At 38.6% G+C, this 14765-nt stretch overlaps 2 protein-coding genes across 2 annotated transcripts; both read left to right on the top strand.

The window, feature by feature from the left end:
* The first annotated feature begins 371 nt into the window (after window positions 1-371).
* Window positions 372-1460, top strand: LOC137717196 (uncharacterized). Its single transcript, XM_068456493.1, has 2 exons — window positions 372-744; window positions 892-1460. Exons 1-2 carry the CDS (start codon window positions 372-374, stop codon window positions 1458-1460), a joined length of 942 nt encoding a protein of 313 aa, XP_068312594.1.
* An 8181-nt stretch (window positions 1461-9641) lies between these two features.
* Window positions 9642-11330, top strand: LOC137718372 (UDP-glycosyltransferase 88F3-like). The gene has a single exon (XM_068457909.1). The coding sequence runs from the start codon at window positions 9664-9666 to the stop codon at window positions 11104-11106; it is 1443 nt and encodes a 480-aa protein (XP_068314010.1). The 5' UTR covers window positions 9642-9663; the 3' UTR covers window positions 11107-11330.
* Window positions 11331-14765: the final 3435 nt, after the last annotated feature.

The following is a 14765-nucleotide window of genomic DNA, read 5'->3' as shown; positions in this document are numbered from 1 at the left end:
TTACCAGACGACTGTTTGAAATATGAAACCATCATTCTTTATATTTGTTAAAGGAAAGAAAATCACTTGATCTAATTGAGAGTGATTACAGCTTCTGGAATTGTCAACTCTTGTAGAGTGATTGTAGGATGTAAATGTAATTAGCTTGATTATAGGTTCTGTTTACTTAGAATAGTTTATCATCTTTGTATAAAGGTCATGCCTTGTGTGCCAATATTGTCATAAGTACAATATACAAGTTCACAAATTTATATGGCATTAGAGCACTAATCCTGGTGACTCTTTCACGCTTCCGCCACCACAAACACCATAACCACCATAGCCTTTTCCATAATCTCTACATCTCTCCCACAAATATCATTGACAATACCATGACAGAACCAACCAAACCCGAAAACAAGAAACCAGATGAGAATCTCATGGAGTTCTCAGACTCGTACACAATACATCCCTCACATCACACTGGACTTGTTATGGTTTCCAAAACTCTTGATGGAAACAACTACGGGCAATGGAGTCGTGCCATACGCATGGGTCTTAGCGCAAAGAACAAGATTGGGTTCATTGATGGAACCATCAAGGCTCCATCACCCCTGGACGCAAAGTATGCAGCCTGGAAAAGATGCAATGACATGGTTACATTATGGATTGTGAATTCAGTCCACTCCCACATAGCCGGCAGCATCATGTACACTAAAACTGCTACCGCAGTTTGGAACGACCTCAGAGACAGATTATCTCAGAGTAGTTACTCGAGGATCTACCAGATTCGATAAGAAATTGTCGAGAATCATCAAGGGCAGCTCTCCGTTTCTACTTATTACATGAAGATGAAAGCTTTATAGGACGAGTTAGCGTCCTATCATGACCCTTTCGATTGCACTTGCACAGGCTTGAAAGGAGTTGCTGAACAGGAAGAAAAAGAGAGAGCTATGCACTTTCTGATGGGATTAAATAACTCCTACGCAACTGTACGAGGCTCAATTCTGATGATGAGCCCATTACCCGATACACGCCGAGTTCATGGCCTCATTCTCCAACATGAACGACAGATGGATGTGGCCAATCGTCGTGATATGGGGACAAACTCCCATACGATGCAGGTTCAGCGAACTGATGCGTCGTCATCTCATAGCAAAACTTTCAACACGTTTTCACGTAAGTCACTCAAATGTACTTACTGCGACGGAGATGGACACTTGGTGGATCGTTGTTATTACATTATTGGGTTCCCAGAAGGACACAAATGGCATGGAAAAAATGTGAAGCCTAAGAATAAGAGAACATCCAACAATGCCAAGGTTATCAATCCTGCAACAACCACCAAGACCAAAGCTTCTGATGGTCTTACGTTCACTACTGATGAATATAATCAAATCATCGCCATGCTCCGTAACAGTAATGGACAACCACTTGCAAATGCAACATGTATTTTCTTGCCTAAATGCAATATAGCATAAACAGACCCACATTCGACTCTATATTGGATTGTTAATAGCGGAGCAACTGATCATATATCTCATTCACCACCAACACACAACATCATGGATGCTCAGCATGATTATGTTGGCTTACCAAATGGGGGACAAGCGGAAATAAAAAAGATTGGTTCTATAAAATTGTCACATGAGCTATCTCTTGATAAAGTTCTTTATGTACCAAAGTTCCACGTCAATTTGTTGTCTATTAGTAAATTGACAAGAGCTTTGTGATGTATAATGACGTTCTATCTTGATTTTTGTGTTGTGCAAGACATGGACACGAAGAGGGTGATTGGCTTGGGCAAGCATTTTGATGGGCTCTACTACCTTACACCGAAACAAAATCCTCACCTCGCCAACCACATTCATCATACCACCAACCTGTGGCATCGGCGCCTTGGGCACCTATCATCCGCACCTTTACTTTCATTGGCCAAGAATAATACTGAAATAATGTTTGATTCCAAACACATTTGTGAAGTTTGCCCTTTAGCAAAGCAAACTCGTTTACCCTTTCATAATAGTGAAATTAAAACTTCCACACCATTTGATTTAATTCATTGTGACATTTGGGGCCCTCACAGACACCAAACACACTTTGGGGCATGATATTTTCTCACTATTGTGGATGATTTCACTCGTTTTACTTGGGTACATCTTATGAATTTCAAATCTGACACCCAAACATTATTAAAGTCCTTTTTCTCTTGGGTCAAAACCTAATTTCAACGTACCATTAAAGCCCTTCGTGCGGATAATGGGAGTGAATTTCTTTCCATGCGTCCTTACCTAGACTCGTGTGGCACCTCCTTCCAACATTCTTGTCCTTACACACCACAACAAAATGGGGTGGTTGAACGTAAACATAGGCACCTTTTAAATGTTGGTCATGCTCTTAGATTTCAAGCCAACTTACCCTTAAAATTTTGGGGGGAAAGTATCCAAACTGCTTGTTATCTCATAAATCGTCTACCTACAACCTTGTTCTCCTATAAGTCTCCGTACAAACTTTTGCATAACACACCACCTACTTATACCCACTTACGAGCTTTTGGATGCCTTAGTTATGCCACCAACCTCACACCCATCACTAAGTTTGACGTCCGTGCTCGTCGTTGTATTTTCCTTGGTTATCCACTTGGCCAAAAAGGTTATAAGGTATATGATCTTGTCAAACACAAAATCTTCACCTCACGAGATGTCATCTTTCATGAACATATATTTCCTTACACAACCTCACCCACCATTGACCAAAATGACATGCCTATTACTCCCATTATCCACCCAACACACGGCACAAATACCAATACCCACATCACCTCCACTTTTGACTCAATTCCCACGGTGCTTGATTCACCACCTAATCAGGTTCCTATTTCCCCGACCGACCTTGAGAGTTCCTCATCACCTCCACCACCCAGTATCTCCACCACACTCGAGCCTTCCTCACCCAACTTGAGCCTTCCCATTCCACCTGCCACGACCGACAGTCACACACCACCTGAACCTTCCTCATCTGCACTCCCTTGTCACTCTACTCGTCCCACCAAACCCCCTGCTCATTTCAAGGATTATGTGGCTCATCATTCAACCTTGCTCACACCCACGGATCCCTTCTCACCATCCATGTCCAACACGAGATATCCACTACATCAGTATGTTTCCTATTCCTGCTTGTCTCCTGGGTATCAACGCTTTGTTTCTCATATTTCACACTTGGTGGAGCGTATTACCTATGAATAGGCTTGTCAGAATCCCCACTGGGTTACAGCAATGCAAGCCGAACTCACAGCTTTTAAAGACAACAAAACGTGGAGTTTTGTTCCACTACTGCCCGGACAATGACCCATTGGTTGCAAATGGGTTTTCAAGCTCAAGTACCACTCCGAAGGAATTCTTGAACGCTACAAAGTGCATCTCGTGGCCAAAGGCTTCACCCAACATGAAGGTATCGACTACAAGGAGACCTTAACATCAGTGGCCAAACTCATTACCGTGAGTTGCTTATTGACTGTGGTTGCTGTCCACAATTGGCCTTTACATCAAATGGACGTCCAAAACGCCTTTCTTCATGGAGAACTTCAAGAAGAGGTATACATGTTGCCTCCCCCAGGTTATCGTCGACATGGGAGAATGTTGTGTGTTGATTCCACAAATCTTTGTATGGTCTTAAACATGCGTCCAGAAGTTGGTTTCGAGAATTTTCTTCGGCAATCTGTGACATTGGTTTCTGCCAATCTAAGGCAGATTACTCTCTGTTCACTCAAGTGAAGGGTACTTCGCTCACTATTGTATTGTTATATGTTAATGATATGGTGATTACACGCAACAACGAGACAGAAATCAAGAACCTAAAGGCTTTCCTTAGCAGTTGATTTTGAATTAAAGATCTTGGACTTTTGAAATATTTCCTTAGAATTAAGGTCGCACGTTCGAAAGCTGGAGTCACAATATGCCAACGGAAATATACACTGGACATATTGGAGGAGGCTGGGTTACTTGGTGCTAAACCTATGAAAGTTCCAATGGAGGCCGATTTGGTGCTTACACCCGCAGGAAGCACTTCACTTCATGAACCTGCGGGGTATAGGCGCTTAATTGGAAAATTGATTTATTTGACCATCACAAGACCGGAAATAGCATACACTGTCAACACATTGAGTCAGTTTATGCAAGATCCACAACGACACCATCTTGATGCAGCGTATCGACTTCTTAGATACCTTAAAGGAGCTCCTGGGCAAGGTTTGTTTTCTTCCCAAAGTGAATTACATTTAACTGGTTAATGTGATGCAGATTGGGCTCATTGCCCCATTACACGTCGATCGGTGACCGGTTACTGTATTTTTCTTGGAAAGTCACTAGTGTCTTGGAAAAGCAAGAAACAAGTTATAGTAGCCCGTTCATCCGCAGAAGCGGAGTATCGGTCCAGGGTTGCAACCACTTGTGAATTAAGTTGGTTAAGATATTTACTGAAAGATTTGCTTGTTAACCATCCTCAGCCGGCAAGATTATTTTGTGACAACCAAGCCACCTTACACATAGTAGCAAATCCGGTGTATCATGAATGTACAAAGCATATCGAGATCGATTGCCACACAATCCGAGAGCGAGTTCAAAAAGGAGAAATCAAAACTTCCTATGTTAGGACAGGGGAGCAGGTTGCAGACTTGTTTACCAAGCCATTACGTGCGCCTATTTTCCATGCACATCTAGGCAAGTTGGGTGTGATTGACATTCACACTCCAACTTGAGGGGGAGTGTTAAAGGAAAGAAAATCAAGTGATCTGATTGAGAGTGATTACAGCTTCTGGAATTGTCAACTCTTGTGATAGAGTGATTGTAGGATGTAAATGTAATTAGCTTGATTATATTTTCTGTTTACTTAGAATAGCTTATCAGCTTTGTATAAAGGTCTTGCCTTGTGTGCCAATATTATCATAAATACAATATACAAGTTCACAAATTTATAATATTACCAAAAGATACTTTGAAATTGGACCGTCATTCCTAACATTACCATATGACAGTCTGTATTCTAAAACCATCATTTTTATATTACTGGACGATAATTTGAAATGAACCATCATTCCTAGCATTACCAGACAACAATTTATATTCTAACGAGCTTGCTCAGCTCCAGGCTTAAGCGTGGAAATAATGCAGGACTGGGCCTCCCATTAATTCCTGGACTATTGTGCCTTTGCATGCTCATTAATTTGGGTTTGCTTTTTTTGTTGCTCAATTTGTGTTTGTGCTCAAACATTTTGGAGGAAAGAGACCTAGGCAAGATTTTGTTGTCTGTTGAAAGAGATGTACCGAATCTTGAGTCAATACACCATGTGTTATAATATAAATAAATAAAAAAGTAAAAAATATATCCTCTCTTTATTTATATAATGGTGTCGTGTATTGACTGTGTTCCGATACAGGGGAAAAATCTCTAGTGGAGAGATTTAGTCTGAAAGTTGGGTAATTATTCTATGGCAGACTGCCTCATCATCTTCTCAAGTCAAACAACATGTGGTAACGTTGACCATCAGCTTAATTCCATCCAATAAGATGCATTTCTTTCTTCCTAAGTCGTTGGTTAATTCGTTGGTTGGTTTCGGAAGAGATGATCCTTCAACAATGACCTTAAACAATGAGTTGATCTGCTTCAACACTGTCAAACTTACTAGCTTATTAATGCTTCGGTGTGTATAATACCAATGCAGATGTTGCAACCAACATGAAATCGCAATTCACTCAGCCTGGACATCATCACAATTCACAATCGCAATTTGGTTGTGACTCGTGAGTAGCAAATGAAAAGCATATGCAGTTTTCTTATTAAAACAAGGATCATGATCCTTAATGCCTACAAACTGTATGAGCAACAGACAATTGAGGGTTACTAAACCAAAATACTTGACCCAAATTTCAATCCCAAGGTTTCCGCATCCTTCCCACAACTCATCATATATTCCTTTGTTTATCTCTCATTTCTCTCTCGTATTTACCTTTCATATCTAAACAAAAAGTGAAAACTAAAAACTAAAAACTAAAAACCAAATAGTTAATTGGTGAAGCAACCGTACATTTCTTATTCTCTTTTGGTTTTTCTTCCAAACTTTATGTGGAATTGACATTATTGATGAAGGTTCTCAAGAAAATTCAGGTTGACAGCGCCTCGTTGCTTAGTTACAATTTTCCATATCCTACCACTCTCCCTTATTCGTCAGCCTCTCACCACCACCCACTAGAGAGCCCACATTCCACACAAGAGGTTGCAAATGCAAGGATTCGAACATAGGATTTTTAGCTATGATTCCCTAAGCTCTAAATTTTTAGATATAAACTAGCTGCGTGAATGATGAAGACAGCAAATCATTTTGTAATTTTGTTCTAAATAACTATCAGCCATATGCAAGTCGATAATCTCTCACTTGAGTCCTCCTGTATCGCGATAACAACATATCAAAACTCAATATCACTATGCTACACAGTAACTGAAGTTAATGAGTTATGAGAATTCCACAAGAGATTTTATTAACTGAAAATATAACTTTAACCTTTCAAATTCAAATTTTTCCATATAAAATTCGACATAATTTTTTTACTAAAAAAAAAACCAGTAACTAGGATCCACTTAAGTGAATTCATTAATTACATATTACTTTACACATTTTACATATTTTAGATGCCTAAAATACCCCTATTGCGTATTTGATGTGCACAATTAATTTTAGGGAACTTTAACGAAAAACTCCTTGTACTATTCATTTTAACGAAAAATCACATTTTTACACTAAAAAGTCAATCCTGATGCTATTCACTTTACCCTTTATTTTTAATTATTGTTAAAACTCACAGTTTTCAAGCCATTTTCATTAGTTTTCCTTTAATTCTATGCAAATTGTAAGGAGAGAGTTAATGATTTTGCAAAAATACAAAAATAAGACATTAATGTTAAAAAAATTCATTGCATATTAATATCAAATATGAGAATTGTTGGCTTAATTCTATGTATTTGGCATTATGAGTTCATATATATATATATATATATATATATATATATATATATATATATATTTTTTTACAAAAAAAAAAAAAAAACCTAATATATGTAATAATACATAAAAAAAAAAAAGTAATTTACCTACCATGCACAAAAATGTTATTTGATTCAAAATATGTGTGTGTGTGCGCGCGCATGTATTTATATAATTAGACCATATTAATTTACCTACCTACTATTTGAAATGTTCATTTCCAATTATGCAAAATATTGTATACCAACAACAAAATATTGCATAAACTTAGAATTGGATCATGCTTTTGATTTTTTCTTTTACCTACAAACAATCATATACATATTACTTTATATATTTTTACCAAAAAAACATCCCTAATAGGCTAATATATGTAATAATACATGAAAAATAATTTACCTACCATGTATACAAAAATGTTATTTGATTCAAAATATATAATCTAGGTTTTCTTAAGAAATATATATATATATATATATATATATATATATAATCTAGGTGTAGTATATATTTTTTTATATAATTGGAACAAATTAATTTACCTACCTACAAATTAATTTTCAATAATTTACCTGCAAAAAATTATACCATGTGTGTAATATAATTTCTTTTTTTTCACTAATACATGGAGAATAATTTACCCATAACAAGAAGAAATATAATTTCATGTATCATATTGAAAAATATTATGTCATACCTATATTTATACAACAATAAAACGTGCCTAATATATGTAACAATACATGAAAAATAATTTACCTACAAGTTAGAGAAGTGTTATTTGATTTAAAATATATAATACGGATTTAATATAATTTTTTTAATAATTGGAACAAATTAATTTACTTCCCAATTAATGCAATATATATATATATATATATATCACAAAAAGGTAAATTTTTGGTATGATATGGATACAATTAATGCAATACAACATTTTACATATTTTATTTCACTTTTTCTACAACTTTTAATTTGGAATAAATTTAGGGATTTGAGAAAGTGGCATAGGTGTAAATAAGGAGAGTTTTAACAAAAAACTCACGGTATTGTTCATTTTAACAAAAAACCACATTTTTATACTAAAAAGTCAATCCTGGTACTATTCACTTTGCCCTTTATTTTGTTCTTATCATTAAAACTCAAAGTTTTCAAATCATTTTCATTAATTTTCCTATAAATAAATTGTATTAGTAGGTCAATAGTGTTCCGATGTGGCTGCAAATTTTAAATTTGAATTTTTATTGGACGTTTACATGGAGATGGGTTTTTATCTCGAAATCATGAATTGTAAGGGCCAAAATCTAAAACACGCTTTTATTAATTATGTAGCTCCTCACCACATAACAAAAAACTTTGTGAATATATAAACATCCAGATACACGACGGTAAACGTGACAGATGCACAAATGAAGTCTGTTAAGAATAAATAGAACAAAATATATTGTCATACTATCGTACGACTATAATTCCAGAACAATAATCTGTTTCCTTGGAAGTGAAAACCAAAATCATAGCTTTTCCAAGTAGAAGCAGCTAAGTACACTAAATAGTAGTTGGAGTGAGGTTAGAATATTAAAACTCTTATTTTTTCATAGATACGGTCAATATAGGATATTTCAACAATTACACTAAATAGTAGGAGGCATTTCAGGTATCTTCCGGTCATTCTTTAGTTATGCATTAGCACCTGCGTTGATGCTCCGAAATTTCCTACCATGTTTCAAAGTTTTTAGTATGTAACTTCCCTTCAATTACATAGCAGACACACATAACATCTTATTCAAAAGAGGCACCTGAATCAGCTTCTGAAGAAACTGGAATACTCCACTGCCTCATCTAACATATCGGCAGTATTAGTTTGCTGCAAGGAATGAAGGAAAATCGACAGAAGCACCACACCAAACAATTGTAAGCTATTGTCTGCTTAGTTTTGCAAGACACATGAAAAGTTAGACAAAATTCATGTACACAAAATATCTTCTGGTTTTTATTCATTTTGCAAAATTTTAAGATAGTTTTACAAATTCTAATTTTAAGAATTCATAAAAACACGGAGTTTTATACATAAATGTTCTTTGGTGAATAAGGAATGCATGGCCACTTACTCTTGAAGTTGTTATTAACAGTTGGATGTACTTTGACTGTTTTAATCTCATTACAGTATTATAATATTAAGATGATGTCTGCATTGTTGTTGTGTTTGTATTTTTATTTTGACTAAACACTTTTAAAATTAGTCTGTAATGGACTAATTTCCCTTTCTTTTATAACAATGTTACCGTTTGTCAAACTTTAAACGTTTCCTTTAATTGGGATCATTGTCTGAATTAGATTTTTATTATTTTAAGCTATTTGTTGATGTATATCTCTTGGCCAATTGTAATTATTAAAATACAAAAAATACAAAGAAAAATAAAATAAGGAAAAGACAGACAAATTATGGTCCACTTCCATGTCGTTTTGATTGACTTTTGTTTACTCCTAACTATTTGGTTCAATGAGAGCTTCCGCAGGTTAGATAAGAGCATACGCAATTTACCTAACTTTTATTCAGTTGAATTTTGTCTCATATCAAATCAGCTAATTTCAGCAGAAAACACAACACACAAACACCAAACGCAAACAAATCAGCAGCAGCAGCCGCCATGGGAGACGTAATAGTGCTGTACGCAGCTCCAGGAATGGGGCACATCATCTCCACGGTGGAGCTGGGCAAGCTCATTCTCCACCGCTACGGCACCCACAAGTTCTCCATCACCATTCTCTACACTTGCGGCAGCCTCTACGACACCCCTAGCATCCCCGCCTACATCCGCCGCATCTCCCACTCCCACCCTTCCATTTCCTTCCGCCAATTCCCTCGCGTCACCAATAAAATTACCCAAAACATCAGCGGCACCGCAATCATGGTCGACTTCGTTCGCCAGAACGATCCCCACGTCCGCCGTGCCCTCCAAGACATCTCCAAATCCGCCGTCGTCCGCGCCTTCATCATCGACCTCTTCTGCACCTCCGCGCTGACCATCGGCAAGGAATTCGACATCCCCACATACTACTTCTACACTTCTGGTGCCGCAGCTCTGGCTGCTTTTTTGTATTTCCCTAAGATCCATAAACAAACCACCCAGAGTTTAAAGGACCTCACCGACACCGTTTTCGAATTCCCCGGACGGAAATCTCCCCTGAAGGCTATACACATGGTCGAACCGACGCTCAACCGAGACGACCCTGCTTATTGGGACTTCCTCTCCTTTTGCTCATATCTTCCCAAATCCAAAGGAATCATCGTCAACACATTCGAAGAGCTCGAGCCGCCTGCCATCCTCCAGGCCATTGCTGAAGGCCTGTGTGTTCCTGATGGGCCAACTCCGCCTGTGTACTACGTTGGACCATTGATTGACGAAGAAAAAGTATGGGGTAATGATCCCGCTGCGGCCGAAGAGGGCTGCTTGTCATGGCTCGATAAGCAGCCAAGTCGAAGCGTGGTATTTCTCTGTTATGGAAGCAGGGGATCATTCCCTGCAGCTCAACTGAAGGAGATAGCGAAAGGGTTGGAGGCGAGCGGGCAGAGGTTCCTGTGGGTGGTGAAGAAGCCGCCGGTTGATGAGAAAACAAAGCAGGTCCTTGGAGTTGACGACTTTGGTTTGGAGAGTGTGTTGCCAGAAGGGTTCTTGGAGAGGACCAAAGACAGGGGAATGGTAGTAAAATCATGGGCACCGCAGATGGCGGTGTTGAAGAAGGAATCGGTTGGTGGGTTTGTGACGCATTGCGGATGGAACTCGGTGCTGGAAGCAGTTGTTGCCGGGGTGCCGATTATTGCTTGGCCGCTGTACGCGGAGCAGCATTTGAACAGGAATGTTATGGCGACGGACATGGAAATGGCGATTGCGGTGGAGCAGAGAGATGAGGAAGATGGGTTCGTGAGCGGTGAGGAATTGGAGAGGAGAGTAAGGGAGTTGATGGAGTCGGAAGAAGGGAGAGTGCTTAGAGAGAGGAGCAAGAAAATTGGGGAGATGGCTGTGGCTGCTTTGGGAGAGAACGGTTCGTCCATCAGAAACTTGGATAACTTTGTGAATAGCATTACATAATTATGCAAGTTCTGGATTTTCACTTGCATTTGGATTTTGGTGAAAAATAGGGAAAATGGTAGAGGTGTTGCAATTTTAATTAGGTTAAGAATTTGATTGTGTAAATTCCAAATCCTATTGGAATTATATCCTATCTTTTAGATAATGTTATGTTTAGCATGTAATACCTAAAAGGTATGGAAATTACCTTCTGTGCTATTATAAATAAAGGCAAAGTGGTTTGAGAAGATACACTTAAGAATTCACTCAATTCTCTTTATGTTTGCCCCACCTTTCTTCCCATCTCTCTATAACCCTCCAGTTATATAGGCTCTACAGTTATATAGACCCTGCAACAAGGGAATTCAAATTTTAGATTAGTTTTTGTAGACCAAATGATGTAGCAGTTTGATGTTTGGACCCATTTTTTAATGAATTAAAGAAGAAGTCAAATCATCAACTGTCATATAATGTGGTTTATAAAAATAGCCTAAAATTTTGGTCTCTTTAGCATCATTCGGATGATAAGATTAAGAAAAATTGGGTATCTATAGGACTTGAAGATCATTGAGACTTGAATCTAGTGTTGTTTTAATAGAAAACTTAATCCTAGGAAAAGATACTTTTAGACTATAATCTTGTTTAGGATTAAAATGTAAATTGCATCCCTTAATACATTTAATCACCTCATTTATTAATTATATTTTAATGTTTTATTTCTCTTCTTCTTCCTAATTTTAATGTATTAGGTACATTTAATCACAATTTTCATTTCATTCATCATAATATATTTAAGTAAGGGTAAATTACATTTTCATACCTCAGGTTTGGGGCCTATTTCAATTCCTTACAACATCTTCAAAACATTTCACTTTCATACCTTAAGTACTATTTTATTTCAAAATAATACATCCGTTACATTTTCCATTCATGGATCCGTTAAGTGCTAACATGAATGCCACTTATATGCTACATGGTTGCCAAATATGTGCCACGTGGCAAAAAAAAATTTTTAATTTTTTTTAAAACTTGAATTTTCTCAAAAAAAAAAAAAAAAAAAAAAAAAGGGGGTAAATTATATTTTCATACCTCAGGTTTTGGGTCTATTTCAATTCCTTACAATATCTTCAAAACATTTCACTTTCATACCTTAAGTACTATTTTATTTCAAAATAATACATCAGTTACATTTTCTATCCATGGATCCGTTAAGTGTTAATGTGGCTACCACATATATGCCAAGTGGTTGCCAAATGTGTGCCATGTGGCAAACAAAAAAAATTAAATTTTTTTTAAACCTAAATTTTCTCAAAAAAACAAAAAAAACCCATTATCCCTTCTCCCTAGCGACCCACACATCCCCAAAGAACCCAAAAACCTGAAGAAGAAGAAGAAGAAGAGGGAGGGAAAAAAAAAAAACTGCAACCCCTACCCCCCAGTTCCCCACCTACAAGAACAAGAAGAAGAAGAAGCGGGAGGGAAAAAAAAAAAAAAAAACCAAACCCATTTCCCCTAAGAAGAAGAGGAAAAAAAAAAAAACTGCAACCCCTACCCCCTAATTCCACACCTACAAGAAGAAGAAGAAGAAGAAGAGGAAGAGGGAGAAAAAAAAAAAACAAACTGCAAGAAGAAGAAGAAGAAGGAAAGAAAAAAAAAACTGCAACCCAGTTCGTCCCCTAACACCCCCAACCCTCCCTGCACACGCCCGCGACCCAGCCACCAACCTCCCCTCCCTCTCCCTCTGGACCCCGCGACCCACCTCCCCTGCACAGAGACCCCGAATCACACTTAATCTCGGGTGGTTTTGTGGTAGATTCATCTTGGGAAGTTTGAGATGATTTTTGGACTGGTTTTGTGGTAGATCCACCTAATCTCGGGTGGGATTTTTGAGGGTGGGGGATGGGAGAGAAGGGTGGCTCATGTGCGATTTTGGGGTGGGTGATGATGGATGGGAGACGAGGGTGGCTCGGGGATGGGTTTTTTTTTTTTTTTTTTTTTAATTCAGGTTTTAAAAATAAATAAAAAAAAATAAAAAAATTTGCCACGTGGCATGTAACATCCCACATCGCCCAGGGGAGTGATCCTTAAATGTATATTCTCATCCTTACCTAGCACGAGGCCTTTTGGGAGCTCACTAGCTTCGGGTTCCATGGGAACTCCGAAGTTAAGCGAGTAGCGCGCGAGAGCACTCCCAGGATGGGTGACCCATTGGGAAGTTCTCTTGTGAGTTCCCAAAAACAAAACCGTGAGGGCGTGGTCGGGGCCCAAAGCGGACAATATCATGCTACGGTGGTGGAGCGGGCCCGGGAAGTGGTACCCCCCGGGCCGGGATGTGACAATTTGGTATCAGAGCCTAACCCGTGCCGACGAGGACGTCGGGCCCCTAAGAGGGGTGGATTGTAACATCCCACATCGCCCAGGGGAGTGATCCTTAAATGTATATTCTCATCCCTACCTAGCACGAGGCCTTTTGGGAGCTCACTGGCTTCGGGTTCCATGGGAACTCTGAAGTTAAGCGAGTAGCGCGCGAGAGCACTCCCAGAATGGGTGACCCATTGGGAAGTTCTCTTGTGAGTTCCCAAAAACAAAACCGTGAGGGCGTGGTCGGGGCCCAAAGCGGACAATATCATGCTACGGTGGTGGAGCGGGCCCGGGAAGTGGTACCCCCCGGGCCGGGATGTGACAATTTGGTATCAGAGCCTAACCCTAGCCGTGGTGTGCCGACGAGGACGTCGGGCCCCTAAGAAGGGTGGATTGTAACATCCCACATCGCTCAGGGGAGTGATCCTTAAATGTATATTCTCATCCCTACCTAGCACGAGGCCTTTTGGGAGCTCACTGGCTTCGGGTTCCATGGGAACTCCGAAGTTAAGCGAGTAGCGCGCGAGAGCACTCCCAGGATGGGTGACCCATTGGGAAGTTCTCTTGTGAGTTCCCAAAAACAAAACCGTGAGGGCGTGGTCGGAGCCCAAAGCGGACAATATCGTGCTACGGTGGTGGAGCGGGCCCGAGAAGTGGTCTCCCCCGGGCCGGGATGTGACATGGCACACATTTGGCAGCGACATCAGCACTTAATGGATCTATGGATGGAAAATGTAACATATGTATTATTTTGAAATAAAATAGTACTTAACGTATGAAAGTGAAATGTTTTAAAGATGTTGTAAGGAATTGAAATAGGCCACAAACCTGAGGTATGAAAATGTAATTTATCTTTCTTTTTTTTTGAGAAAATTCAGGTTTTAAAAAAAAAATAAAAAATTAATTTTTTTGCCAGGTGACACACATTTGGCAGCCACGTCAGCACTTAACGGATCCATGGATGGAAAATGTAACGGATGTATTATTTTGAAATAAAATAGTACTTAAGGTATGAAAGTGAAATGTTGTGAAGATATTGTAAGGAATTGAAATAGACCCCAAACTTGAGGTATAAAAATGTAATTTACCCTTTAAGTAAATTGTAGCTATAGTCCCTGAATTATTACTGAAAGGTAGCTATGGTCAATTAACTAAAAATCATTAGATTTTGTCTCTCAATTTGACAAAAGGTGTAGCATTAGTCATTTCGTGCTAACACTGTTAAGTTTTCCGTCAATATGCTGACGTGGTGGGCACATGGGATCAATAATTAAAATAATAGTATATGAAAATTTTAAAAACATAAAAAATAAAATAAG

The sequence above is a fragment of the Pyrus communis genome, chromosome 15 (genome assembly GCF_963583255.1).
Source record: "Pyrus communis chromosome 15, drPyrComm1.1, whole genome shotgun sequence".
NCBI classification, from domain to species: domain Eukaryota; kingdom Viridiplantae; phylum Streptophyta; class Magnoliopsida; order Rosales; family Rosaceae; genus Pyrus; species Pyrus communis.
This window is presented reverse-complemented; position numbering and strand designations above follow the sequence as displayed.

Bases quoted from the DNA above. Each gene is read 5' to 3' on its own strand.
- LOC137718372 (XM_068457909.1), top strand. From the start codon at position 9,664: ATGGGAGACGTAATAGTGCTGTACGCAGCTCCAGGAATGGGGCACATC.
- LOC137717196 (XM_068456493.1), top strand. From the start codon at position 372: ATGACAGAACCAACCAAACCCGAAAACAAGAAACCAGATGAGAATCTC. The intron at 745-891 runs GTAGTTACTCGA...GCACTTGCACAG, and splicing joins CAGAGACAGATTATCTCAGA to GCTTGAAAGGAGTTGCTGAA.